This window comes from Heterodontus francisci, chromosome 4 (assembly GCF_036365525.1).
Source record: "Heterodontus francisci isolate sHetFra1 chromosome 4, sHetFra1.hap1, whole genome shotgun sequence".
NCBI classification, from domain to species: Eukaryota; Metazoa; Chordata; class Chondrichthyes; order Heterodontiformes; family Heterodontidae; genus Heterodontus; species Heterodontus francisci.
Genome location: NC_090374.1, coordinates 2,473,829 through 2,500,964, shown reverse-complemented (window position 1 = coordinate 2,500,964; position 27,136 = coordinate 2,473,829). Strand labels below are relative to the sequence as shown.

Genomic DNA, 27,136 nt, shown 5'->3' with positions numbered 1-27,136 from the left:
ACCACCAATGCAGTGGCAGCAGTGTGTACCATCTATAAGATGCACTGCAGCAACTCACCAAGACGCCTTCCAAAGCTGTGACCTCTTCCACGTAGAAGGATAAGGGCAGGAAATGCGAGGGAACACTATGTGCAATTTTCCTTCCAAGCCAGACACCATTCTGACTTGGAAATCTATCGCTGTTCCTGCACTGTCACTGGATCAAAGCCCTGGAACTCCCTTCCTGAGAGCACTGGGAATGTACCTGCGCCAGATGGATGGCACTACCACCACCTTCTCATGGGCAATTAGGGATGGGAAACAAAAGCTGGCCTTGCCAGCGATGCTCACATCCTATGAAACAAATAAAAGAAAAGCTACTGTCCCCTTGCCAGCAATGCTCACATCCTATTAATGAATAAAAGATAAATGTTGGGAACAAAATGGTAATGGCAGTCAGTATATACTCATTGGAAAGATGGTGAAGGCTATGGATCAAGACAGGAACATAATTTCCTGGAAGTGCAGGCAGCAAAAGCTGAAAAAAGGTCAACAGAATATTGCATGATATACATAGAGGCAGATGAAAGTAAGTCCTGGAAAGTCACAGAAAAGAGCGTAGTTTAGATTCACCAGAATGATACCAGGGATTTGAGACTGTAGTTATGACATCAGACTTGAAATAAGACGACTATTTTCACTGAAGATGAGAAGTGAGGGCAAAGTGAAAATTAGGCTGAATAGTTACTTCTTGTATGGGCAGACATGATGGGCCAAATAGCCTGCTTCCATGCTGCAATTTCCATGATTTGTACTTTATGATCCTAAGGAAGAACATCAATTGTGATTTTTAAAATAGAAGAGAATAGTCAGGGGTCATCAATTTAAAATTGTCACTAAGAGAATGAGGACGGAGGAGAGAGAATAAGAATTGTTGGAGCACCAATACTTTACCTGGGGTGTTCAGATAAGAGGTCGTACCCTTTTATTTTCCGTCAACTGCATCCTATTTGTAGGATGGACTGGAATCACTGGTCCTCATCTACATCGAGCTTTCACTGCTGGCTCCAAGTGCCACACCCTGGTACACCGTCTCAGCTGACGGGTGAAACATAGTGAGGGAAGAAATGATGATCACCTGGGCAGATGTCTTTCTTGATTAAGATAATGGCCAGGGCGGAAGGATTCCAAGCGCTCAAGTGACTATCATGTTCTGGACCAAAGGCGTGCCACGCCATATTGTGTGGACCACGTTGTTGGTATACCAGGTATGAATAAAATAGCAAGTGGAGGGGGGGTCCCTTCAAACCTTGGTTGGCAACCCACTGAGGAGAGGGAAACTCTAAATCCAAACCTACTGCTTGGAGACCTCGCTGTCACTGTCCTAGTTTGCAGGGCCACGACAGATGAGCTCCAGGCTTAAAGGGTGGGAACAGACAGTGCAAACTGTACTCCACCTTAGAGCACCACTGCGCAGGGAGGAAGGAGATCCACCCCAACTACAACTCAACAAGTCCATCCTGTAGCAACGGGAAAGGGGCAAAAACAGTGGTGCAAGATGGCACTGACAGCCGCAGTTCCAATCCTGCATGCAGGCGGCTCAGGATTTTGTTCATTTTGATGATGACCTAGAGACGACACCATCACCTGATAGCACCCTAAGCAACCAAGCAGCCTTTTTGAAGGACAGCATTGCTTGCTCCTGCATTGGAGAAGGGCCGAGAAGAGGTGGCCGAAATGAATGCTTGTCTCCCCACCACCAGTTGGCTTGCCGCGGTCAACGGGCATCTTTTAATGCGGTCAAACTACGACAGAGAAGGAAACGCGAACTCCTAAGCTCGCTTCAAAAGGTGGGAAAAGAAAAATTCTGAAACTTACCTGCTGGAATGTGAGACCAATGCGTGATGAGGTGTAGATGAGGACCAGTGATTCTGGTCAATCCTACAAATAGGATGCAGCTGACTGAAAGGACAAAGGTACTACCCTCTATCTGAACACCCCATATACCCCCGGTAAAGTATTGGTGCTCCAACAATTCTTAACCTCTCTCCTCATTCTCTTAGTGAGAATTTTAAATTGATGACCCCTCACTATTTATTCTTCTCTATTTTAAAAATCTCACGTCTGGTGATAACAGCCGTCGCCAATGATGCTCAGCCCTGGTGGACCATGAACTAGCCAGACTAGACATTGATATAGCAGTCCTGAGTGAGGTCCGCTTCTTGGAGCGAGGCAGCCTGACAGAACGACGCTGGCTACACCCTCTATTGATCAGGTAGACCTCAAGGTGAACAACGCCTCTTTGGTGCTGGCTGCATGGTGAAGACGACTATCGCCACTAATATTTTAAGCCTGCCAATCAGCCATTCCGAACGCATCATGTCCTTGCGCCTCCCCCTCCAAGATCAACAGCATGCAGCGCAGTGTTTATGTTCTAACTCTGAAGGCTAACCCTGCTGAAAAAGATAAGTTCTACACAGATCTTTGTGAACTCATCCAGAATGTCCCTCCCAAGGACAAAATTGTCGTCCTTGGCAATTTCAACGCCAGAGTGGGTCGTGACAGCCTGGCATGGAAGGGAGTGCTCGGAAACCATGGAGTTGGAAACTGTAATGAAAGCGAACGTTTACTCTTGGAACTCTGCAGAAAAGCAGCTGTCCATAACCAACACCTTTCAACCAAAAGATTGCTTCAAGACCACATGGATGCATTCCTGCTCTAAACACTGGCACCTGATAGATTACATCTTGGTGCGCCAGTGTGACCTAAAGGACATCCTGCATACTAAAGTCATACCCGGTGCTGACTGTCATACAGACCACCGGCTCGTTCACTCAAAACTGAACTTCCATTTCAAGCTCAAGCCCAAACCCAAGAACAGGCCTCAAGACAATCCAAAGAAATTTCGAGTCAGCAACCTGCAAACCTTATCTTGCAGAGATAGATATCAAGCAACCTTAGACTAAACCGGAACATCCTCATCTCACTGCTGATTCCACTCCAGAAGAACTCTTGCAACACACGAAAGCTGCAGTACTGGATACTTCCAATGAGGTAATTGGAGTCAGCACCATGATGGTAAGGGATTAGTTTAATGAAAATGACAAAGAAATTCAAGATCTATCAACAATAAAAAGATCAGCTTATCAGGCTCACCTAGCTCAACCGGCCAACTAAGAGAAAAAGACAGCCTACCATCAACATGCAGCACCTTTCAATGTAAACTGAGGAACATCCAAAATGACTGGTGGATTGTACCTGCAGAAAAAGTTCAACTGTGCACTGATACTGGCAACATAAGTTTCTATGAAGCACTAAAATCTGTCGATGGACCAGCATATCAAACCCAAAACCCCTTGAGGAGCACTGATGGCAAGACCCTACACACCGACAAGGAGTCAGTCCTGGATCACTGGTCGGAGCACTTTGAAACACTCTTCAGCGCCAAGTGCACAACAGATGATACTGCCATCAATCTCATCCAACAACAGCCTGTCAAAGAAGAAGTGGATGAGAGCCCAACTCTGGAGGAAACTGTGACCGCCATCAACCAGATGAAGAGCAAAAAAGCCCCCGGAGTCGATGGAAGTCCACCTTTGAAGCATGATGGCATTGTCCCATACACCAAGCTCCACGTGTTTTTCACAGCCTGCTAGGAACAGGGTAGGATTCCATGGGATCTTCGTGATGCCGTTAACAAAGGAGAAAAATCAGACTGCTTCAACTACTGTGGGATCACCCTTTCTATTGCTGGGAAGATCCTGGCGAGGATACTTCTGAACAAGCTTGTGCCTACCATTGTGGAAGAAAACTCCCAGAAAGCCAATGTGGTTTCAGAGCAAACAGATGCACTACAGACATGGTATCTGCACTCGGACAATTACAACAAAAGTGTTGTGAGCAAAACAAAGGCCTGCACGCCACTTTGGTAGACCTCACCAAGGCATTCGACACTGTGAGCAGAAATAGACTTTGGAAAATCCTTGAAAAACTTGGATGCCAACCCAGGTTCCTGGCCATGGTGAAGGAGTTTCATGAAAATCATGACAGACAAGTCAACATCAGCATCGAGGCCCTCCTCCTGCAAGAGTCTCCTTCCAAATCTCCAATGGCATGAAGCAGAGATGTGCGCTGGCCTTGTACACCATCTTTTTCAGCATGATGTTGCAGCAGGCAACGGAAGACCTTAAGGAGGGAGTTTAAGTATGCTTCCGGACTGAGGGAGGCCTTTCCAACCTCAGGTATCTTCAGGCTCACACAAAGACAAAAGAAAAACTCATCTGTTAACTTCTCTTCACCGATGACTGTGCTCTCCTGGCCCACAGTCAGTCAGACCTGCAACATTGTTCCGAGGTGGCACAACTCTTCGGACTAAAAATCAGTTTAAAGAAAGCTGAAGTCCTGCATCAACCTGCACCCCAAGAAGAATATAGACCACCAAGCATCGTCTTTGAGGGAACCGAGCTGAATGCCGTCAAGCAATTTACTTATTTGGGGAGCGTCATCTCGTCTGATGCCACCATAGACAAGGAAGTAGACAAGAGCAAACAGTACATTCAGCAGACTCTGCAAACGAGTGTTGAGCAACCACAGCCTCAGAGCACAGACCAAATTCAAAGTGTACAAAGCCGTAGTCCTCACCACCCTTCTGTATGGCGCCAAGTCATGGGTCCTATACTGCTGTCATGTATGCCTTCTACTGCGCTTCCATCAGCGCTGCCTCCGTAGCATCCTCAACTTCCGCTAGCAGGACCGCATCACAAACATTGAAGTCTTGGAAAGCCAACATCAGCATCGAAGCCCTCCTCCTGCAAAGCCAACTGCGTCGGACAGGTCACATTGCCCAGATGGATGACAGTCGCCTGCCCAAGATCGTGTTGCATGGCGAGCGGACCACTGGTAAAAGGAACAGAGGGGCTCCATACAAATGTTTCAAAGACTCCCTGAAGAAGTCCCTCTCTGTGTGCCACATCGACCATCGCCACTGGGAAGCACAAGCCATAGATCATGATGCCTGGACATGCTATATCAGGAGTGTTACATATACCTTTGAGACTGAGCGGAGAACCAGCATGAAAGAGAAAAGGAGGAGAAGGATAGATCCATTTGCCTCCAGCAGCGACTACACCTTCACTTGCACCCACTGTGGGAGAATCTGCCAGTCACAGATAGGCCTGACTAGCCAACAGGTGGCCTGCAACCAATGACTATAACCTTCCCAAAATCTTCGTCCACAAAGAAATGCCAAGAAGAATACTTTATGACAAATAACAGATGAGACAGAAGCCATTGCATCTTTTAAGGGAAAACTGGATAAATAAAAACATGACAGAGCGTTAAGGGGATAGAGTAGGATAGTGGTATGATTTTGTTATTGCTCCAACAAAGAACTACATAGGCACAAGGGGCCAAGTCCACCTCTGTTTTAAACCTCTCAGATGCTATGGAATAATGAGGTTTCAGATTTAAAATTATTTACTAAATTTTTTTTTTAGATTAGAGATACAGCACTGAAACAGGCCCTTCGGCCCACCGAGTCTGTGCCAAACATTTATACTAATCCTACACTAATCCCATATTCCTACCAAACATCCCCACCTGTCCCTATATTTCCCTACCACCTACCTACACTAGTGACAATTTATAATGGCCAATTTACCTATCAACCTGCAAGTCTTTTGGCTTGTGGGAGGAAACCGGAGCACCCGGAGAAAACCCACACAGACACAGGGAGAACTTGCAAACTCCACACAGGCAGTACCTGGAATCGAACCCGGGACCCTGGAGCTGTGAGGCTGCGGTGCTAACCACTGCGCCGCCCTTGTGTTATTTGATCAATTAATCTTACCCTACAATGGAAAATATTCGATTAACATCTCATCATTACATGCTAACATATGATGCAAGCTTCAAATGCACTTTAAAAGTTGACAGCTTTCAATAAAGAGCTCCAAATGGAGGAAATGCTGCTACAACAGGGTTGGGAAAACATTGGCCTGTGGGAGCTTTTCATTTGGCCCTTGATCTGCATTACATTACCAATAACCACCAGAAGTGGTCCAAGGTCAGGTGGTTAGAGGCGGGTTTTTTGCTAGTTGGGAACTTTCTGCGGCTGCCATGTGAGAGGAGGGTGGCACACATGGAGGAGTACTGAGAGCAGCACAAAAATTGAGTAATATCAGAATGTCTTCTGAACTCTGCTGTATGTTGAGCACTGGAATACATTTAACTGAAATGGTTTAATGTGCTAGCGAGCATAGTATAAGTAGGTTATTAAATTTACAGGTTTGCGGCTGCCTGCAATGAATTTGGCCTAACCATCAGCCTCAAGAAAACAAACATCATGGGGCAGGACGTCAGAAATGCTCCATCCATCAATATTGGCGACCACGCTCTGGAAGTGGTTCAAGAGTTCACCTACCTAGGCTCAACTATCACCAGTAACCTGTCTCTAGATGCAGAAATCAACAAGCGCATGGGAAAGGCTTCCACTGCTATGTCCAGACTGGCCAAGAGAGTGTGGGAAAATGGCGCACTGACATGGAACACAAAAGTCCGAGTGTATCAGGCCTGTGTCCTCAGTACCTTGCTCGATGGCAGCGAGGCCTGGACAACGTATGTCAGCCAAGAGCGACGTCTCAATTCATTCCATCTTCGCTGCCTCCGGAGAATACTTGGCATCAGGTGGCAGGACCGTATCTCCAACACAGAAGTCCTCGAAGCGGCCAACATCCCCAGCTTGTACACACTACTGAGTCAGCGGCGCTTGAGATGGCTTGGCCATGTGAGCCGCATGGAAGATGGCAGGATCCCCAAAGACACATTGTACAGCGAGCTCGCCACTGGTATCAGACCCACCGGCCGTCCATGTCTCCGCTTTAAAGACGTCTGCAAACGCGACATGAAATCCTGTGACATTGATCACAAGTTGTGGGAGTCAGTTGCCAGCGTTCGCCAGAGCTGGCGGGCAGCCATAAAGATAGGGCTAAAATGTGGCGAGTCGAAGAGACTTAGTAGTTGGCAGGAAAAAAGACAGAGGCGCAAGGGGAGAGCCAACTGTGCAACAGCCCCGACAATCAAATTTCTCTGCAGCACCTGTGGAAGAGCCTGTCACTCCAGAATTGGCCTTTATAGCCACTCCAGGCGCTGCTTCACGAACCACTGACCACCTCCAGGCGCTTACCCATTGTCACTCGAGACAAAGAGGCCCAAAAGAAGATATTTACTGGTTACTGTGCCAAGCAAATATTTTCACTGATCAAGCAAACATTTATGTTACTGATTTCAATAATTTCATGATCAATAATTATTTCATCCTAATCCAAAATACAAAAACAATATTGGAGAAAAATCTGTATATCTGACAATACCTGTTCTTCTTCAAAATATGATTAAAATACTCAAGTCTATGTTACCACTGCATATATTATAATTTAGATAAGGGGGGGGGGGGGTGGTCTGTGATTACTTAACCATTTGAAAAGGTGTCCTTCAGCCAAAACCTTTGAAAGTCTAGTTTAGTTACTAGTGGTGTACCGCAAGGATCTGTTTTGGGGCCACTGCTGTTTGTCATTATCTTATATGTCTCTATTAAGTCACCTCTCCTCCTCCTTCTCTCCAACGAAAACAACCTCAAGTCCCTCAGCCTTTCCTCGTAAGACCTTCCCTTCATACCAGGCAACATCCTAGTAAATCTCCTCTGCACCCTTTCCAAAGTTTCCACATCCTTCCGAAAATGCGGTGACCAGAACTGCACGCAATACACCAGGTGCGGCCGCACCAGAGTTTTGTACAACTGCAGCATGACCTCATGGCTCCGAAACTCGATCCCCCACTAAAAAAAGCTAACGCACCATCTGCCTTCTTAACAGCCCTATTAACCTGGGCGGCAACTTTCAGGGATTTATGTACCAAGATCTCTCTGCTCATCGACACTACCAAGAATCTTCCCATTAGCCCAGTACTCTGCATTCCTGTTACTCCTTCCAAAGTGAATCACCTCACACTTTTCCACATTAAACTCCATTTGCCATCTCTCAGCCCAGCTCTGCAGCCTATCTATGTCCCTCTGTACCCTACAACATCCTTCTGCACTATCCACAGCTCCACCGACCTTCGTGTCATCCGCAAATTTACTAACCCACCCTTCTACACCCTCATCCAGGTCATTTATAAAAATGACAAACAGCAGTGGCCCCAAAACAGATCCTTGCGGTACACCACTAGTAACTAAACTCCAGGATGAACATTTGCCAACCACCACCCTCTGTCTTCTTTCAGCTAGCCAATTTCTGATCCAAAGCTCTAAATCACCTTCAACCCCATACTTCCGTATTTTCTGCAATAGCCTACAGTGGGGAACCTTATCAAACGCCTTACTGAAATTCATATGGACCACATCCACTGCTTTACCCTCATCCACCTGTTTGGTCACCTTCTCAAAAAACTCAATAAGGGTTGTGAGGCAAGACCTACCCTTCACAAAACCATGCTGACTATCGCTAATGAACTTATTCTTTTCAAGATGATTATAAATCCTATCTCTTATAACCTTTTCCAACATTTTACTCACAACCGAAGAAAGGCTCACAGGTCTATAATTACCAGGGCTGTCTCTACTCCCCTTCTTGAACAAGGGGACTTTTGCTATCCTCCAGTCTTCCGGCACTATTCCTGTCGACAATGACGACATAAAGATCAAGGACAAAGGCTCTGCAATCTCCTCCCTGGCTTCCCAGAGAATCCTAGGATCAATCCCATCTGGCCCAGGGGACTTATCTATCTTCACACTTTCCAAAATTGCTAACAGCTCCCATCTAGCCGAGTAGCCTGAATCTCAGTATTCTCAACAACATTTTCTTTCTCTACTGTAAATACTGACGCAAAATATTCATTTAACGCTTCCCCTATCTCCTCTGATTCCACACACAACCTCCCACTACTATCCTTGATTGGCCCTAATCTAACTCTGGTCATTCTTTTATTCCTGATATACCTATAGAAAGGATTAGGGTTTTCCTTGATCCTATCCGCCAATGACTTCTCGTGTCCTCTCCTCGCTCTTCTAAGCTCTCCTTTTAGATCCTTCCTGGCTAGCTTGTAACTCTCAAGCGCCCTAACTGAGCCTTCACGTCTCATCCTAACATAAGCCGCCTTCTTCCTCTTGACAAGAGCTTCAACTTCTTTAGTAAACCACGGCTCCCTCGCTCGATAACTTCCTCCCTGCCTGACAGGTCCATATTTATCAAGGACACGCAGTATCTGCTCCTTGAATAAGCTCCACATTTCGATTGTGCCCATCCCCTGCAGTTTCCTTCCCCATCCTACGCATCCTAAATCTTGCCTAATCGCATCATAATTTCCTTTCCCCCAGCTATAATTCTTGCCCTGCGGTATATATCTGTCCCTGCCCATCGCTAAGGTAAACCTAACCGAATTGTGGTCACTATCACCAAAGTGCTCACCTACATCTAAATCTAACACCTGGCCGGGTTCATTACCCAGTACCAAATCCAATGTGGCATCGCCCCTGGTTGGCCTGTCTACATACTGTGTCAGAAAACCCTCCTGCACACACTGGACAAAAACTGACCCATCTAAAGTACTCGAACTATAGTATTTCCAGTCAATATTTGGAAAGTTAAAGTCCCCCATAACAACTACCCTGTTACTCTCGCTCCTGTCGAGAATCATCTTCGCTATCCTTTCCTTTACATCTCTGGAACTATTCGGAGGTCTGTAGAAAACTCCCAACAGGGTGACCTCTCCTCTCCGGTTTCTAACCTCGGCCCATACTACCTCAGTAGACGAGTCCTCAAACGTCCTTTCTGCCGCCGTAATACTCTCCTTGAATAACAATGCCACCCCCCCCACTCTTTTACCATCTTCTCTGTTCTTACTGAAACATCTAAATCCCGGAACCTGCAACATCCATTCCTGTCCCTGCTCTACCCATGCCTCCGAAATGGCCACAACATCGAGATCCCAGGTACCAACCCATGCTGCAAGCTCACCCAACTTATTCCGGATGCTCCTGGCGTTGAAGTAGACACACTTTAAACCAAGTTCTTGCTTGCCAGTGCCCTCTTGCGTCCTTGTAACCATATCCCTGACCTCACCACTCTCAACATCCTGTACACTGGCACTACAATTTGGGTTCCCATTCCCCTGCTGAATTAGTTTAAACCCCCCTGAAGAGCACTAGCAAATCTCCCCCCCCACCCCCAAGGATATTGGTACCCCTCTGGTTCAGGTGAAGACCATCCTGTTTGTCGAGGTCCCACCTACCCCAGAAAGAGCCCCAATTATCCAGGAAACCAAAACCCTCCCTCCTGCACCATCCCTGCAGCCACGTGTTCAACTCCACTCTCTCCCTATTCCTCGCTTCGCTAGCACGTGGCACGGGCAACAACCCAGAGATAACAACTCTGCTTGTTCTCGTTCTAAGCTTCCACCCTAGCTCCTTGAATTTCTGCCTTAAATCCCCATCTCTCTTCCTACCTATGTCGTTGGTGCCTATGTGGACCACGACTTGGGGGTGCTCCCCCTCCCCCTTAAGGATCCCAAAAACACGATCCGAGACATCACGAACCCTGGCACCTGGGAGGCAACACACCAACCGTGAGTCTCTCTCGTTCCCACAGAACCTCCTATCTGTTCCCCTAACTATGGAGTCCCCAATGACTAATACTCTGCTCCTCTTCCCCCTTCCCTTCTGAGCAACAGGGACAGACTCTGCGCCAGAGACCTGTATCCCATTGCTTACCCCTGATAAGTCGTCCCCCCCAACAGTATCCAAAACGGTATACCTGTTGTTGAGGGAAACGGTCACAGGGGATCCCTGCACTGCCTGCTGGTTCCCTCTCCTTCCCCTGACGGTAACCCATCTACCTACTTCTTTTACCTGAGGTGTGACTACCTCCCTATAACTCCTCTCAATATTGTGCGCAGTTTTGGTCTCCTTATCTGAGGAAGGATGTTCTTGCTATAGAGGGAGTGCAGCGAAGGTTTACCAGACTGATTCCTGGGATGGCAGGACTGAAGTATGAGGAGAGTTTGAGTCGGTTAGGATTATATTCGCTGGCGTTCAGAAGAGTGAGGGGTATCTCATAGAAACCTATAAAATTCTAACAGGACTTGACAGGGTAGATACAGGAAGGATGTTGCTGATGGTGGGGGAGTCGAGAACCAGGGGTCGTAGTCTCAGGATACGGGGTAAACCTTTCAGGATTGAGATGAGGAGAAATTTCTTCACCCAGAGTGTGGTCAGCCTGTGGAACTCGCTAGCACAGAAACCAGTTGAGGCCAAAACATTGTATGTTTTCAAAAAGGAGTTAGATATAGCTCTTGGGTCTAAAGGGATCAAAGGGTATGGGGCGAAAGCCGGAACAGGCTACTGAGTTTGATGATCAGCCATGATCATAATGAATGGCGGAGCAGGCTCGAAGGGCCGAAAAGCCTACTCCTGCTCCTATTTTCTATGCTTCTATGTATGTTTGTAAGTAATTTTGAAACTGTACCCTGTACACCCATGTCTAGCTCATTAATATAGATCAAAAAAAAACAATGGTCCCATTACTGACCCCTGGGGAACCCCACTGTATACCTTCCTTCAGTCTGAAGAATAACCATTAACCACTACTGTTTCCTGTCACTCAGCCAACTTAGTATCCATGCTGCCATTGTCCCTATTATTCCACGGGGTTCAACTTTTCTGGCAAGCCCATTATGTGGCACTTTATCAAGCCGCTTTTAGAAGTCCATATACACATCAACCTTCTGTTACCTCATCAAAAAAACTCAATTAAGTTAGTTAAAAACAATTTACCTTTAACAGATCTGTGCTGGATTTCCGGAATTAAGCCACATTTGTCCAAGTGACTGTTAATTTTGTCCCGGGTTATCCTTTCTAAAAGGTTTCCTATTACCGAGGTTAAACTAACTGGCCTGTAGTTGCTAGGTTTATCTCGACAACACTTTTTGAACAGGGGTGTAACATATGAAATTCCCAAGTCCCTCCACCATTTCTACCCTTACTTCCCTCAGTATCCTTGGATGCATCATATCTGATCCTAGTGACTTATCAACTTTAAGTACAGCCAGTCTTTCAATACCTCTTTCAATTTTTCGCCCATCCAGTATATCAACTACTTCCTCTTTGACTATGACTTTGGCAGCATCTTCTTCCTCAGTAAAGATAGGTGCAAAGTATTCATTTTGTACCTCAGCCACGCCCTCTGCCTTTGTGTGTAAATCCCCTTTTTGGTCCCAAATCATTGCCCCCAACCCCCCCTCCCAACCTTACTATCCTTTTAACATTTCTATGCCTAAAGATGACTAAGATTCCCTTTCATGTTCACTACCAGTCTCTTCTCATACTCACTCTCGCTTGGTTGCTTATTTCCTTCCCACTTTCCCACTGAACTTTCTACATTCAGCTTAGTTCTCAGTTGTATCGTCAATCGGGCATCTATCGTATGCACTCTTTTTCTGCTTCATCTTACTCTCTATCGCTTTCGCCATCCAGGTAGCTCTGGCTTTGGTTGCCCTACCTTTCCCCTGCATGGGAATGTACCTCAATTGTACCTAAACCAACTCCTCTTTAAAGGCAATCCATTGTTCCTTTACAGTTTTGCCTGCCAACCTTAGATTCCAATTCACCTGGGACAGATCTATTTTTACCCCACTAAAATTGGCCCTCCTCCAATTAGGTATTTTTACTCTACATTGCTCCGTGTCTTTTTCCCAAGCTAAACTAAAGCAATGATCACTGTCCCCGAGAGGTTCCAGTGTTAGAAAATAAAAAATGTTTGGTAGTGCTCAAGGGTATCTATTTCAATGCAAGCAGCTGAGGGCACAGACACGTGGCAGTAGGATATCATAGCTACTACAGAAACATGGCTGAAGGAGGAACAGGAATGGCAGCTCAATGTTCCTGGTTACAGCGTTTTTTGACGCGATAGGGAAGGGGATAAGAAAAGAGGGGGAGTGGCAATACTAATCAAAGAAACTATTACAGCTGTGAGGAGGGATGATATGTTGGAAGGTTCATCAAATGAGGCCACATGGATTGAGCAGGGGAACAAAAAAGGGGCAATCACACTGCTGGGAGTGTAGAATAGACCCCCAAAACAGTCAGAGGGAGATAGAAGAGCAGATATGTCGGCAAATCTGAGAAGTACAAAAACAATAGGGCAGTAATGGTAGGGGATTTTAACTACCCCAATATTAACTGGGACAGTTTTAGTGTGAAAGGAATTGAGGAAGCAGAATTCTTGAGGTGCATTCAGGAGAACTTTTTTTGGCCAGTTTGTAGTAAATTTAACAAGAGAGGGTGCAGTTTTAAATTGAGTTTTAGGAAATAAAGCTGGGCAGGTGGAAGGAGGAGCAGGTGGAAGGAGTGGCAGTGGGACAGCATTTTGGTGGTAGCGGACATTATTCAGTCAGTTTTGACAATTATGGAAAAGGACAGAGATAGAACAGGAGTCAGAGTTCTCAATTTGGGCAAGGCCACTTTTACTAAACTGAGGAGAGATGTAGCAAAAGTGGATTCGAGATAGCTATTTGAAGGTAAATCAGTATCAGAGCAGTGGGAGGCATTCAAAGGGGAGATTCAAGGGGTTCAAAGTAAACATGTTCCCACAAAAAAAAAGGGTCAGAAAGCCAAATCTGGAGCCCTTGGATGTCAAGGAGCCGACACAGTAAGATAAGGCAGAAATGGAAGTTTATGTTGGACACCGAGAACGCAATACTACAGAAAGTCGAGGGGAGTAAAGAAAGCGGAAGGGTGAAATCAAAAAGGAAATTAAGAAAACAAAGAGAGGGCATGAAAGACTATTGGCAAGCAAAATCAAGGTGAACCCAAAGATGTTTTATCAATAGATTAAGAGTAAGAGGATAACTAAGGAGAGCGTAGGGCCCATAAAAGACCAAAAGGTTAACCTATGTGTAGGTGCGGAAGATGTTGTATTGTTCTTAATGAATTCTTTGCGTCTGTATTCACAGAAGAGGCAGATATTGTAGTTCAGGAGGAAGAGTATGAAGTATTGGATGTGATAAACATAGGGAGGGAGGAAGTATCAATGGGATTGGCATCCTTGAAAGTCGATAAATCACCAGGGTTGGATGAAATGTACCCCAGGCTGTTAAAACAAGCAAGAGAGCAAATAGTGGAGGGTATAACCATCATTTTCCAGTCCTCACTAGATACAAGCATGGTGCCAGAGGATTGGAGAATTGCTAATGTTGTACCTCTGTTTAAAAAGGGAACGAGGGATAGACCGAATAATTATAGGCCAGTCAGTCTAACCTCAGTAGTGGGCAAATTATTGGTATCTATTATGAGATACAGGACAAATAGTCACTTAGAAAGGCACATGTTAATCAAGGAAAGTCAGCATGGATTTATTCAGAGAAAATCTTGTTTGACCAACTTGATCAAATCTTTTGAAGAAGTAACAAGGAAGATGAGGGTAGTGCAGTTGATGTGGTCGACATAGATTTTAGCAAGGCTTTTGAAAAGGTCCCACATGGCAGATTGGTTTAAAAAACCCCATGGAATCAAAAGAAATGCAGCAAGGTGGATACAAAATTGGCTCAGTGGCAGGAAACAAAGGGTAATTGTTGACGGGCGTTTTTGCAACGTGAGGGCTGTTTCCAGTGGCGTTCCGCATGGCTCAGTACTGGGTCCACTGCTTTTTGTGGTGTATATTAACGATTTGGACATATATGTCGGGGACATGATCAAGACGTTCGCAGGAGAGACAAAGATTGGCCGTGTGGTGGATAGTGAGGAGGATAGCTGTAGGAAGATATTGATGATCTGGTCAGATGGGCAGAAAAGTGGCAAATGGGATTCAACTTGGAGAAGTGTGAGGTGATTCATTTGCGGAGGTCAAAGGAAGTATAGAGGAAGTGGGGGCCCTTGGAGTGAATGTCCACAGATCCCTGAAGGTAGGAGGACAGGTCACAGAGTCATAGAGTTATGTAGCACAGAAACAGGCCCTTTCGCCCACCAGGTCCGTGCCAGCCAAGCATCTATCTATTCGAATCATATTTTCCAGCACTTGGCCCATAGCCTTGTATGCTATGGCATTTCAACTACTCATCTAAATACTTGATAAATGTTGTGAGGGTTCCTGCTTCTACCACCTCTTCAGGCAGTGTGTTCCAGATTCCAACCACCCTCTGGGTGAAAACATTTTTCCTCAAATCCCCTCGAAGCCTCCTGCCCCTTACCTTAAATCTACGCCCCCTGGTTACTGACCCGTCCAATAAGAGAAAAAGTGTCATCCCATCTTCAGCCCTCATAATTTAGTATATCTCTATCAGGTCTCCCCTCAGTCTTCTCTGCTTGAAGGAAAACAACCCTAGCCCATCCAGTCTCTCTTCATAGCTAAAATGCCCCAGCCCAGGGAACATCCTGGTGAATCTCCTCTTCACCCTCTCCAGTGCAATCACATCCTTCCAATAGTGTGGTGGGGTCAGATTGAGGGACTGCTATAAGTTCTAAATTAGGTTTACAGTGAATGCATGTAAACAGAAAGTGTGGTAAATAAGTTTGGTGAATTGTAGGCGCAGATAGCCAAATAGGAATATGATCTTATGTCGATAATGGAGACCTGGCTTAAAAAAGGACAGGACTGTGCACTAAATATTCCTGGTGTGTATGAAAGATAGGGAACGAAAGAAAGGAGGAGGAGTGGCAGGATTGATTGAGAATATTACAGTGCAGCCGAGCGAGGATACAAGAGCTGGCAGGTTATGATGGAGCTGTATAAAATGCTAGTTAGGCCGTAGCTGGAGTACTGTGTACAGTTCTGGGCAACGCACTACAGGAAGGATGTGATTGCACTGGAGAGGGTGCAGAGGAGATTCACCAGGATGTTGCCTGGGCTGGAGTATTTCAGCTATGAAGAGAGACTGAAAAGGCTAGGGTTGTTTTCCTTTGAGCAGAGAAGGCTGAGGGGAGATATGATTGAGGTATACAAAATTATGAGGGTCATTGATAGGTTAGATAGGAAGAAATTTTTTCCCTTATCGGAGGGGTCAATCCTTAGGGGGCATAGATTTAAGGCAAGGTGCAGGAGGTTTAGAGGGGATTTGAGGAAAAGATCTTTCACCCAGAGGGTATACGGAATCCACTGCTTGAAGAGGTGGTAGAGGCAGGAACCCTCACAACATTTAAGTAGTATTTAGATGAGCACTTGAAACGCCTTAGCATACAAGGCTACGGGTCAAGTGTTGGTAAATGGGATTAGACACAATGGGCCGAAGAGCCTGTTTCTGTGCTGTATAACTCTATGTTGTTAGGGTTGTTAAGAAGGCGTATGGTGTGTTGGCTTTCATTAACAGGGGGATTGAGTTTAAGAGCCGCGAGGTTATGCTGCAGCTCTATAAGGCCCTGGTTCGACCACACTTGGAATATTGTGTTCAGTTCTGGTCGCCTCATTATAGGAAGGATGTGGAAGCTTTAGAGAGGGTGCAGAGGAGCTTTACCAGGATGCTGCCTGGACTGGAGGGCATGTCTTATGAAGGAAGATTGAGGGAGCTTGGGCTTTTCTCACTGAAGCGAAGAAGGATGAGAGGTGACTTGATAGGGGGGTACAAGATGATGAGAGGCATAGATAGAGTGGATAGTCAGAAACTTTTTCCCAGGGTGAAAAGGGCTATCACCAGAGGGCATAATTTTAAGGTGATACTGAGGGATAGGATCTATTCCCATCTGGAAAGGAAGGGCTTTAGATGTTATATACATGGACTTCAGTAAGGCGTTTGATAAGGTTCCCCATGGTAGGCTGATGGAGAAAGTGAAGGCGCATGGGGTCCAAGGTGTACTAGCTAGGTGGATAAAGAACTGGCTGGGCAACAGGAGACAGAGAGTAGCAGTAGAAGGGAGTTTCTCAAAATGGAGACGTGTGACCAGTGGTGTTCCACAGGGATCCGTGCTGGGACCACTGTTGTTTGTGATATACATAAATGATTTGGAGGAATGTATAGGTGGTCTGATTAGCAAGTTTGCAGACGACACTAAGATTGGTGGAGTAGCAGATACTGAAGGGGACTGTCAGAGAATACAGCAGAATACAGATAGACTGGAGAGTTGGGCAGAGAAATGGCAGATGGAGTTCAATCAGAGCAAATGTGAGGTGATGCAATTTGGAAGATCCAATTCAAGAGTGAACTATACAGTAAATGGAAAAGTCCTGGGGGAAATTGATGTCCAGAGAGATTTGGGTGTTCAGGTCCATTGTTCCCTGAAGGTGGCAACGCCTGTCAATAGAGTGGTCAAGAAGGCATACGGCATGCTTTCCTTCATCGGACGGGGTATTGAGTACAAGAGTTGGCAGGTCATGTTACAGTTGTATAGGACTTTGGTTCGGCCACATTTGGAATACTGCGTGCAGTTCTGGTCGCCACATTACCAAAAGGATGTGGATGCATTGGAGAGGGTGCAGAGGAGGTTCACCAGGATGTTGCCTGGTATGGAGGGCACTAGCTATGAAGAGAGGTTGAGTAGATTAGGATTATTTTCATTAGAAAGACGGAGGTTGAGGGGGGACCTGATTGAGGTGTACAAAATCATGAGAGGTATAGACAGGGTGGATAGCAAGAAGCTTTTTCCCAGAGTGGGGGATTCAATTACAAGGGGACACGAGTTCAAAGTGAAAGGGGAAAAGTTTAGGGGGGATATGCGTGGAAAGTTCTTTCCGCAGAGGGTGGTGGGTGCATGGAACTCATTACCAGCGGAGGTGGTAGACGCGGGCACGATAGCGTCTTTTAAGATGTATCTAGACAGATACATGAATGGGCAGGAAGTAAAGAGATACAGACCCTTAGAAAATAGGCGACAGGTTTAGATAGAGGATTTGGATCAGCGTAGGCTTGGAGGGCCGAAGGGCCTGTTCCTGTGCTGTAATTTTCTTTGTTCTTTGTGATTGGAGGAAGATGTCAGAGGTAGGTTCTTTACACAGAGAGTGGTGGGTGCATGGAATGCGCTGCCAGCGGTGGTAGTAGAAGCAGATACATTAGGGACATTTAAGCAACTCTTGGGTAGGTACATGGATGATAGTAGAATGATGGGTAGGTAGTTAGTTTGATCTTAGAGTAGGTTAAAGGTTCGGCACAACATCGTGGGCCGAAGGGCTTGTACTGTGCTGTACTGTTCTATGTTCTATGTCTCTATGACCGAAGGTATGGTTGCTATATTTGCTGATGCCACAAAGATAGATAGAAAGTAACTTGTGAAGACGACATAAGGAGGCTACAAAGGGATATGGACAGGAGTGGGCAAAGACCTGGCAAATGGAGTATAATGTGGGAAAGTGGGAAAATGTCCACTTTGGCAGGAAGAATAAAAAAGCATATTATCTAAATGGGGAGAGATTGCAGAGCTGTGAGATGCAGAGGGATCTGGGTGTCCTAGTGCACGAATCAGGTGGAGTAAACATAGAAAACATAGAAAATAGGAGCAGGAGTTGGCCATTCAACCCATCGGGCCTGCTCCGCCATTCAAAGATGATCCTGGCTGATCGTCTAATTCAGTACCCTGTTCCCGCTTTCTCCCCATATCCCTTGATCCCTTTGGCATTAAGAAATATATCTATTTCCTTCTTGAATATAATGACTTGGCCTCCACTGCCTTCTGCGGTAGAGGTCCACAGGTTCACCAGCCTCTGAGTAAAGAAATTTCTCCTCCTCTCGGTTCTAAATGGCATACCCCATATCCTGAGACTGAGATGAGGGGGAGCCAGTGGCTGTGGTTTATTTGGACTTTCAGAAGGCTGTCGACAAAGTCCCACATAAGAGATTAGCGTGTAAAATTAAAGAGCATGGGATTGGGGGTAGTGTATTGCGATGGGATAGAAAATTGGTTGGCAGACAGGAAACAATGAGTAGGAATAAATGGGTCTTTTTCTGAATAGCAGCAAGTTACTAGTGGGGTACTGCAGGGATCGGTGCTAGGACCCCAGCTATTCACAATATACATTAATTATTTAGATGAGGGAACTAAATGTAATATCTCTAAATTTGCAGATGACACAAAACTGGGTGGGAGGGTGAGTTGTGAGGAGGATGCAGAGAGGCTTCAAGGTGATTTGGACAAGTCGAGTGAGTGGGCTAATGCATGGCAGATGCAGTATAATGTGGATAAATGTGAGGTTATCCACTTTGGTAGCAAAAACAGGAAGGCAGATTATCTGAACGGCTATAAACTGAGAGGGGAATATGCAGCGAGACCTGGGTGTTCTCGTACACCAGTCGATGAAGGTAAGCATGCAGATGCAACAGGCGGTAAAAAAGACAAATGGTATGTTGGCCTACATAGCGAGAGGATTCGAGTAGAGGAGCAGGAATGTCTTGCTGCAATTGTACAGGGCCTTGGTGAGACCACACCTGGAATATTGTGTGCAGTTTTGGTCTCCTTATCTCAGGAAGGATGTTCTTGCTATAGAGGGAGTGCAGCGAAGGTTTACCAGACTGATTCCTGGGATGGCGGGACTGACGTATGAGGAGAGATTGAGTCGGTTAGGATTATATTCACTGGAGTTCAGAAGAGTGAGGGGGGGATCTCATAGAAACCTACGAAATTCTAACAGGACTTGACAGGGTAGATGCAGGAAGGATGTTCCCGATGGTGGGAGAGTCCAGAACAAGGGGTCACAGTCTAAGGATACGGGGTAAACCTTTCAAGACTGAGATGAGGAGAAATTTCTTCACCCAGAGAGTGGTGAGTCTGTGGAATTTGCTACCACAGAAAGCAGTTGAGGCCAAAACATTGTATGTTTTCAAGGAGTTAGATACAGCACTTGGGTCTGAAGGGATCAAAGGGTATGGGGTGAAAGTGGGAACAGGTTACTGAGCTGGATGATCAGCCATGATCATAATGAACAGCGGAGCAGGCTCGAAGGGCCGAATGGCCTACTCCTGCTCCTATTTCCTATGTTTCTACGTGTCCCCTGGTTCTAGATACCTCAGCCATCGGGAACATCCTCCCTGCATCTGGACTGTCCAATCCTGTTGGAATTTTATAGGTTTCGATGAGAACTCCCCTCATTCTTCTAAAATCTAGTAAATATAGGCCTAGTCGACCCAATCTCTCCTTATCCGTAAATCCTGCCATCCCGAGAATCAGTCTAGTAAATCTTCTTTGCACTCCCTCCATGGTAAGAACATCCTTCCTCAGATAAGGAGACCAAAATTGCATACAATACTCCAGATGTGGTCTCACCAAGGCCCTGTATAACTGCAGCAAGACATCCTTGCTCCTGTACTCAAATCCTCTTGCAATGAAGGCCAACATACCATTCGCCTTCCGAACCGCTTTCTGCACCTGATTGCTTGCTTTCAGTGACTGGTGGACAAGGACACCCAGGTCTCATTGCACCTCCCCCTTCCCCAAACTTTCACCATTCAGATAATAATCTGCCTTTCTGTTTTTACAACCAAAGCCGATAATCTCACATTTATCCACGTTATACTGCATCTGCCATGCATTTGCCCACTCACCCAACTTGCCCAAATCAAATTGGAGCCTCTTTGCATCCTCCTCAGAGCTCACATTCCCCCCCAGTATGCAGGTACAGCACATAATTAGGAAAGCTAATAGAATGCTATCGTTTATTGCAAGGGGAATTGAATACACAAGTAGGGAGGTTATGCTTCAGCTATACAGGGCATTGATGAGACCACATCTGGAGTACTGTGTACAGTACTGGCCTCCTTATTTAAAAAAGAATACAAATACATTGGAGACAGTAGAGGAGGTTTAGAAGCATAGACAAATAGGAGTAGGCCATTCGGCCCTTCGAGCCTGCACCGCCATTCATTACGATCATGGCTGATCATCCAAACTCAGTAACCTGTTCCCAATTTCTCCCCGTATCCCTTGATCCCTTTAGCCCGAAGAACTCTATCTAACTCTTTCTTGAATATATTTAAATGATTTGGCCACAACTGCTTTCTGTGGTAGAGAATTCCACAGGTTCACCACTCTCTGGCTGAAGGAATCCCTCCTCATCTCAGTCCTAAATGGCTTACCCCTTCCCTTATCCTTTGTCTGTGACCCCTGGTCCTGGACTGCCCCGTCATCGGGAACATCCTTCCTGCATCTATTCTATCCAGTCCTGTTCGAATTTTGTAGGTTTCTATGAGATCCCCTCTCATTCTTCTAAACTCTGGCGAATACAAGCCTAATCGACCCAATCTCTCCTCATACGTCAGTCCTGCCATCCCAGGAATCAGTCTGGTGAACCTTCGCTGCACTGCCTCCATAGCAAGAACATCCTTCCTCAGATAAGGAAACCAAAACTACACACAATACTCCAGATGTGCTCTCACCAAGGCCTCGTATAATTGCAGCAAGACATCCTTGCTCCTGTACTCGCATCCTCTCGCTATGAAGGTCAACATACCATTTGCCTTCTTAACTGCCTGCTGCACCTGCATGCTTACTTGCAGGGACTGGTGCACAAGGACACCCAGGTCTCGCTGCACCTCCCCCTTTCCCAATCTACTAGATTTAGTAGACTAATAACTGGAATGAGTGGCCTGTCTTACGAGGAAAGACTGGACAGGCCAAGCTTGTATCCGCTGGAATTTAGAAGAGTAAAAGGCGACTTAATTGAAACATAAAAGATCCTGAGGGGTCTTGACAGGGTAGATTGCAAAGGATGTTTCCCCTTGTGGGAGGATCTCAAACTAGGGGTCACTGTTTAAAACTAAGCGGTCGTCCATTTAAGATAGAGATGAGGAGACATTTTTTCTCTCTGAGGGTCGTCAGTCTTTGGAATTCTCTTCCTCAAAAGGCAGTGGAAGCAGAGTCTTTGAATATTTTTAAGGCAGAGTTAGATAGATTCTTGATAAGCAAGGAGGTGGAAGGTTATCGGGGTAGGTGGAAATGTGGAGTAATAAGTTCAACCATTAACTTACTGAATGGTGGACCAGGCTCCAGGGGTCGAGTGGCCTACTTGTACTCCTAATTCGTATGGTTCATATATTTTTATACTCACCATTGCATAGCGCCAGAAGTCATCTGGAAATTACTGCCTTTGAGTTCCTGTCCGAGCTCCCTAAAATCTGCAAGCAGGACCTCATCTCTCTTACTACCTATGCGGTCGGTACCAATATGTGTCATACTTGCTGGCTGTTCACCCTCTGCCCCCTCCACCCCCCACTACAGAGAGCGTTTTTTGACCTCAGGAACTGGATTCATGTCTGCCGATGCAAAGAAGTTTGTTTTTCCCCTAACTACAGAACCCCCTATCACTATTGCTTTCTCAATCTTCCTCCAGCTCCCTGCATAGTTGAGCCACCCATGGTACCATGCAGCCCTTAAAAGAATCATCGCTCTCACCAGTATTCAAAGCGTGGACTTCATACCTTCTTTTCTCCATCCTCATCAACAGTGTTGGAATCCTTCTCTGCAGCTGGGAGATGTACAACGCATTGGATCAGTTGCAAGACTAAGGCTGTCACCATCTGAATAAAGAGTGGCTCTCCATCCATATCGCTGCTGTTTAACCTGTTACATGAAACATGAAATATCAGGGCTGACCTCACTGACATCATTTAACTGCAGCATACATGCCCTGGGCCATTCTAATGTATTTTTCTGTAATAGTGGATTAGACAATAACCTTTTACCTCTGGGATTTGAATGTAAATCTCCCCCACTGCTGGTTGCAAAGGTCCTACATGAAATGAGTTTGGATCAACTCTATTGGCCCAAGCACAAAACTGCCCTGATGAAAGATTAAACTGACAATATAATGCAGAGGCCACAGGATGGCTGGTGTAGGAAGGGAAGGGAAGGGAATGGAATCTGACATACACAGTTACAGAAAGAGTGAATCGTGTTACCTGAAATTTCTTAGACTCCTCTTACTTGTTGGGAGTTTTGCAAGCGAGGCAAACATCTCTTCTAATATCAACTGTCTGTGCTTCTCGTACCTCGAGAACACCTGTCAAATGTTACAAAACAGTATTCTTCAGCTGATCGATAGATTTTACAAACAAAACATAAGAATCACTCATGATACTGAATGCAGAGATAGTCCATTCTGTGGCATGTCTACTTGGGCTGCCCTGTAACAGGGTATAAGGCAGCCCATCAGCACTGCACCAGCTGCAGCTGCATACTATCCGCACATTTCAAGGCTAAACGCCTTCAGCAGTGAATTTATTTCAGATTAAACATTAAAAAAGACTTACATTTATAGAACGCCCTTCAAGACCACCAGATGTCTCCAAGCACTTTACAGCCAATTAAGTTCTTCTGAAATGTAGGAAACGTAGCACGCAATTTGCACGCAGCAAACTCCCACAAAGAGCAATGTGATAATGACCTGACCAGATCATCTGTTTTTGTGATGTTGATTGAGGGATAAATATTGGCCAGGACACCAGGGTAACTCCAATGTTCTTCTCCCAATAGTGCCATGGGATGTTTTACATCCCCGAGGGGGTAGACGGGGCCTCAGTTTAACATCTCATCTAAACAAACAGTACCTCCGACAGTGCATTGCTCCCTCAGTACTGCACTGGAGTGCCAGCCTTGATTTTTTTGCTCAAGTCCTGACTCCGAAACAAGTCCTAATCAGAAGCTAGAGTGCTACCAACTGAGCCATGGCTTAACAGAATTACTGTACACTATCAGATTTATTCATTTACAGTTGCACTAAACACACAAATCATGACTGAATATTTCCAATAACTGCACTTACAGCCGTCACTAGCTTGATGCCACACAGCTGCAACTCACTAACGTTTTCCACAAAAAATGGTGTAATTCCCATGGAAGACACCTAAACAACAGGAAAAAAAAGTTAGTACATCATTCCAGGAACACAGACAGCACAGGGGTTAGGGGAAACATGACCCAAGAAAATAGTATGATCGTACACGTGAAATCCTAGCTGCACTGGCACTTAATATTTATGGCGTAATTTTTTTAAACAAATGCCCATTCTACTTTATTCCTGTTAATGCCTGCACAAAGCAAACATTACAGACTATGGATGAACATCTGTCCCTGCTGGGGGACTTTAATGCCAGGGTTGGGGCCGATCATGACTCATGGCCCTCATGCCTTGGGCGCGATGGCATTGGAAAGATGAATGAGAATGGACAGAGACTGCTGTACCTATCACAACCTCTGCATCACCAACTCGTTCTAAACCCTGTCACCAAGTTTCATGGAGGCACGCAAAATCACGTCGTTGGCACCAGCTGGACCTCATCGTCACAAGGCGAGCCTCTTTAGATTTAGATTTTTAGATTTAGAGATACAGCACTGAAACAGGCCCTTCGGCCCACCGAGTCTGTGCCGACCATTAACCACCCATTTATACTAATCCTACACTAATCCCATGGCTTGGCAATGTGAGCCGCATGGAAGATGGCAGGATCCCCAAAGACACATTGTACAGCGAGCTCGCCACTGGTATCAGACCCACCGGCCGTCCATGTCTCCGCTATAAAGACGTCTGCAAACGCGACATGAAATCGTGTGACATTGATCACAAGTCGTGGGAGTCAGTTGCCAGCATTCGCCAGAGCTGGCGGGCAGCCATAAAGACAGGGCTAAATTGTGGCGAGTCGAAGAGACTTAGTAGTTGGCAGGAAAAAAGACAGAGGCGCAAGGGGAGAGCCAACTGTGCAACAGCCCCGACAAACAAATTTCTCTGCAGCACCTGTGGAAGAGCCTGTCACTCTAGAATTGGCCTTTATAGCCACTCCAGGCGCTGTTTCACAAACCACTGACCACCTCCAGGCGCGTATCCATTGTCTCTCGAGATAAGGAGGCCCAAAAGAAAGAAAAAAGAAACACTAATCCCATATTCCTACCACATCCTCACCTGTTCCTATATTCCCCTACCACCTACCTATACTAGGGGCAATTTATAATGGCCAATTTACCTATCAACCTGCAAGTCTTTTTGGTTGTGGGAGGAGACCGGAGCACCCGGAGGAAACCCACGCAGACACAGGGAGAACTTGCAAACTCCACACAGCAAGTGTTCAAACAGTGTTCAAATCACACGCAGCTTCCCGTGTGGACTGCGACACCGACCACTCCCTGGTGTGCAGCAAGGTTAGACTCAAACCAAAGAAGCTACATCATTCCAAGCAGAAGGGCCGACCGCGCATGAACACTAACAGAATTTCTTACCACAGCTATTACATGAGTTTCTAAATTCACTTGAAAAAGCCCTTCAAAACATGCCTACAGGGGATGCAGAGACCAAGTGGGCCCACACCAGAGACGCCATCTATGACTCAGCAATGACCACCAATGGCAAACGTGCAAAGCAGAACGCAGATTGGGTTCAATCTCTCTTTGAAGAGCTGGAACCTGTCATAGCCACTAAGCGCATTGCACTGTTGAACTACAAGAAAGCCCCCAGTGAGTTAACATCTGTAGCACTTAAAGCAGACAGAAGCTCTGCACAAAGAACAGCCAGGCGCTGCGCAAATGACTACTGGCAACACCTATGCAGTCGTATTCAGCTGGCCTCCGACACCGGAAACATCAAAGGAACGTATGATGGCATTGAGAGCACTTTTGGGCCAACCACAGGAAGATTGTCCCCCTCAAGTCGAAATCAGGGGACACAATCACTGACCAACACAAGCAAATGGACCGCTGGGTGGAGCACTAACTAGAACTGTACTCCAGGGAAAATGTTGTCACTGATACCGCCCTCAATGCAGCCCAGTCTCTGCCTGTCATGGATGAGCTGGACGAACAGCCAACAAAATCGGAACTCAGTGATGCCAATGATCCTCTAGAAAGTGGAAAAGCCCCTGGGAAGGATGGCATCAACCCTGAAATAATCAAGAGTGCCAAGTCTGCTATACTTTCAGCACTCTACGAACTGCTCTACGGCAGCGAGGGCTGGACAACGTATGTCAGCCAAGAACGACGTCTCAATTCATTCCATCTTCGCTGCCTCCAGAGAATCCTTGGCATCAGGTGGCAGGACCGTATCTCCAACACAGAAGTCCTCGAAGTGGCCAACATCCCCAGCATATACACCCTACTGAGCCAGCGGCGCTTGAGATGGCTTGGCCATATGACCCGCATGGAAGATGGCAGGATCCCCAAGGACGCATTATACAGCGAGCTCATCACTGGTATCAGACCCACCGGTCGTCCATGTCTCCACCTTAAAGACGTCTGCAAACACGACATTGATCACAAGTCGTGGGAGTCAGTTGCCAGTGATCGCCAGAGCTGGCGGGCAGCCATAAAGGTGGGGTTAAAGAGTGGCGAGTCGAAGAGACTTAGCAGTTGGCAGGTAAAAAGACAGAAGCGCAAGGGGAGAGCCAACTGTGTAACAGCCCCGGCAACCAATTTTATCTGCAGCGCCTGTGGATGAGTCTGTCACTGTAGAATTGGCCTTTATAGCCACTCCAGGCGCTGCTTCACAAACCACTGACCACCTCCAGGCGCTTACCCATTGTCACTCAAGACAAGGAGGCCAAAGAAGAACAACAAATAAAAATGGCAAAATGAACATAGGAACATAGGAGGAGTAGGCCATTCAGCCCATCGAGCCTGCCCCACCATTCAATATGATCATGGCTGATCTTCCATTTCAATGCCTTTTTCCCCACACTATCCTCGTATCCCCTCATGCCATTTGCATTTGAAATCTGTCAATCTCTGCTTTAAAATGAAACTAAAGTTTGATGAATGGAATGCGGTGGATGCTGCCTATATGGATTTTAAGGAAGCATTTGACAAAGTAACGCATAAAAGCCTGGTTGACAAAATTGAGGCTCATGCAATAGGAGGGTCAGTGTCTAATTGGATAAAACATTGGCTTAAAGTCAGAAAACAGAGTCGTGTAAATGGTTGTTTTTCAGGCTAGAGGATGGTAGAAAGTGGCATGCCCCAATGATCAGGGCTTTTTCGATATTATGTAGATTACTTGGATATTGGAATGGAGTAAAATTTCAAAATATGCCAATGATACCAAACTTGGAGGTGTGGTGAATAATGAGAATGATACCAATCAACTGAAACAGGACATAGTTAGGCTAGCAGAATAGGCAGACATGTGGCAGATGGAATTTAATACAGAGAAGCATGAGGTGCAGTATTTTGACAGACAGAATCAGGAGAAGCAACATAAAGTAAAATGGCACAGTT

General features: G+C 46.0%; 1 protein-coding gene across 1 annotated transcript in view; it reads right to left on the bottom strand.

Moving 5' to 3' along the window:
* LOC137368865 (nipped-B-like protein) overlaps positions 1-27,136 on the bottom strand; it is a 693,066-nt gene that overhangs the window by 297,560 nt on the left and 368,370 nt on the right. Inside the window, exons 20-22 of the mRNA XM_068029073.1 lie at positions 23,703-23,783; positions 22,840-22,940; positions 22,360-22,501 (exon numbers count right to left, since the gene is read on the bottom strand). Of these exons, the coding sequence (XP_067885174.1) occupies positions 22,360-22,501; positions 22,840-22,940; positions 23,703-23,783 (324 nt within the window). The remainder of the gene's footprint in view (positions 1-22,359; positions 22,502-22,839; positions 22,941-23,702; positions 23,784-27,136) is intronic.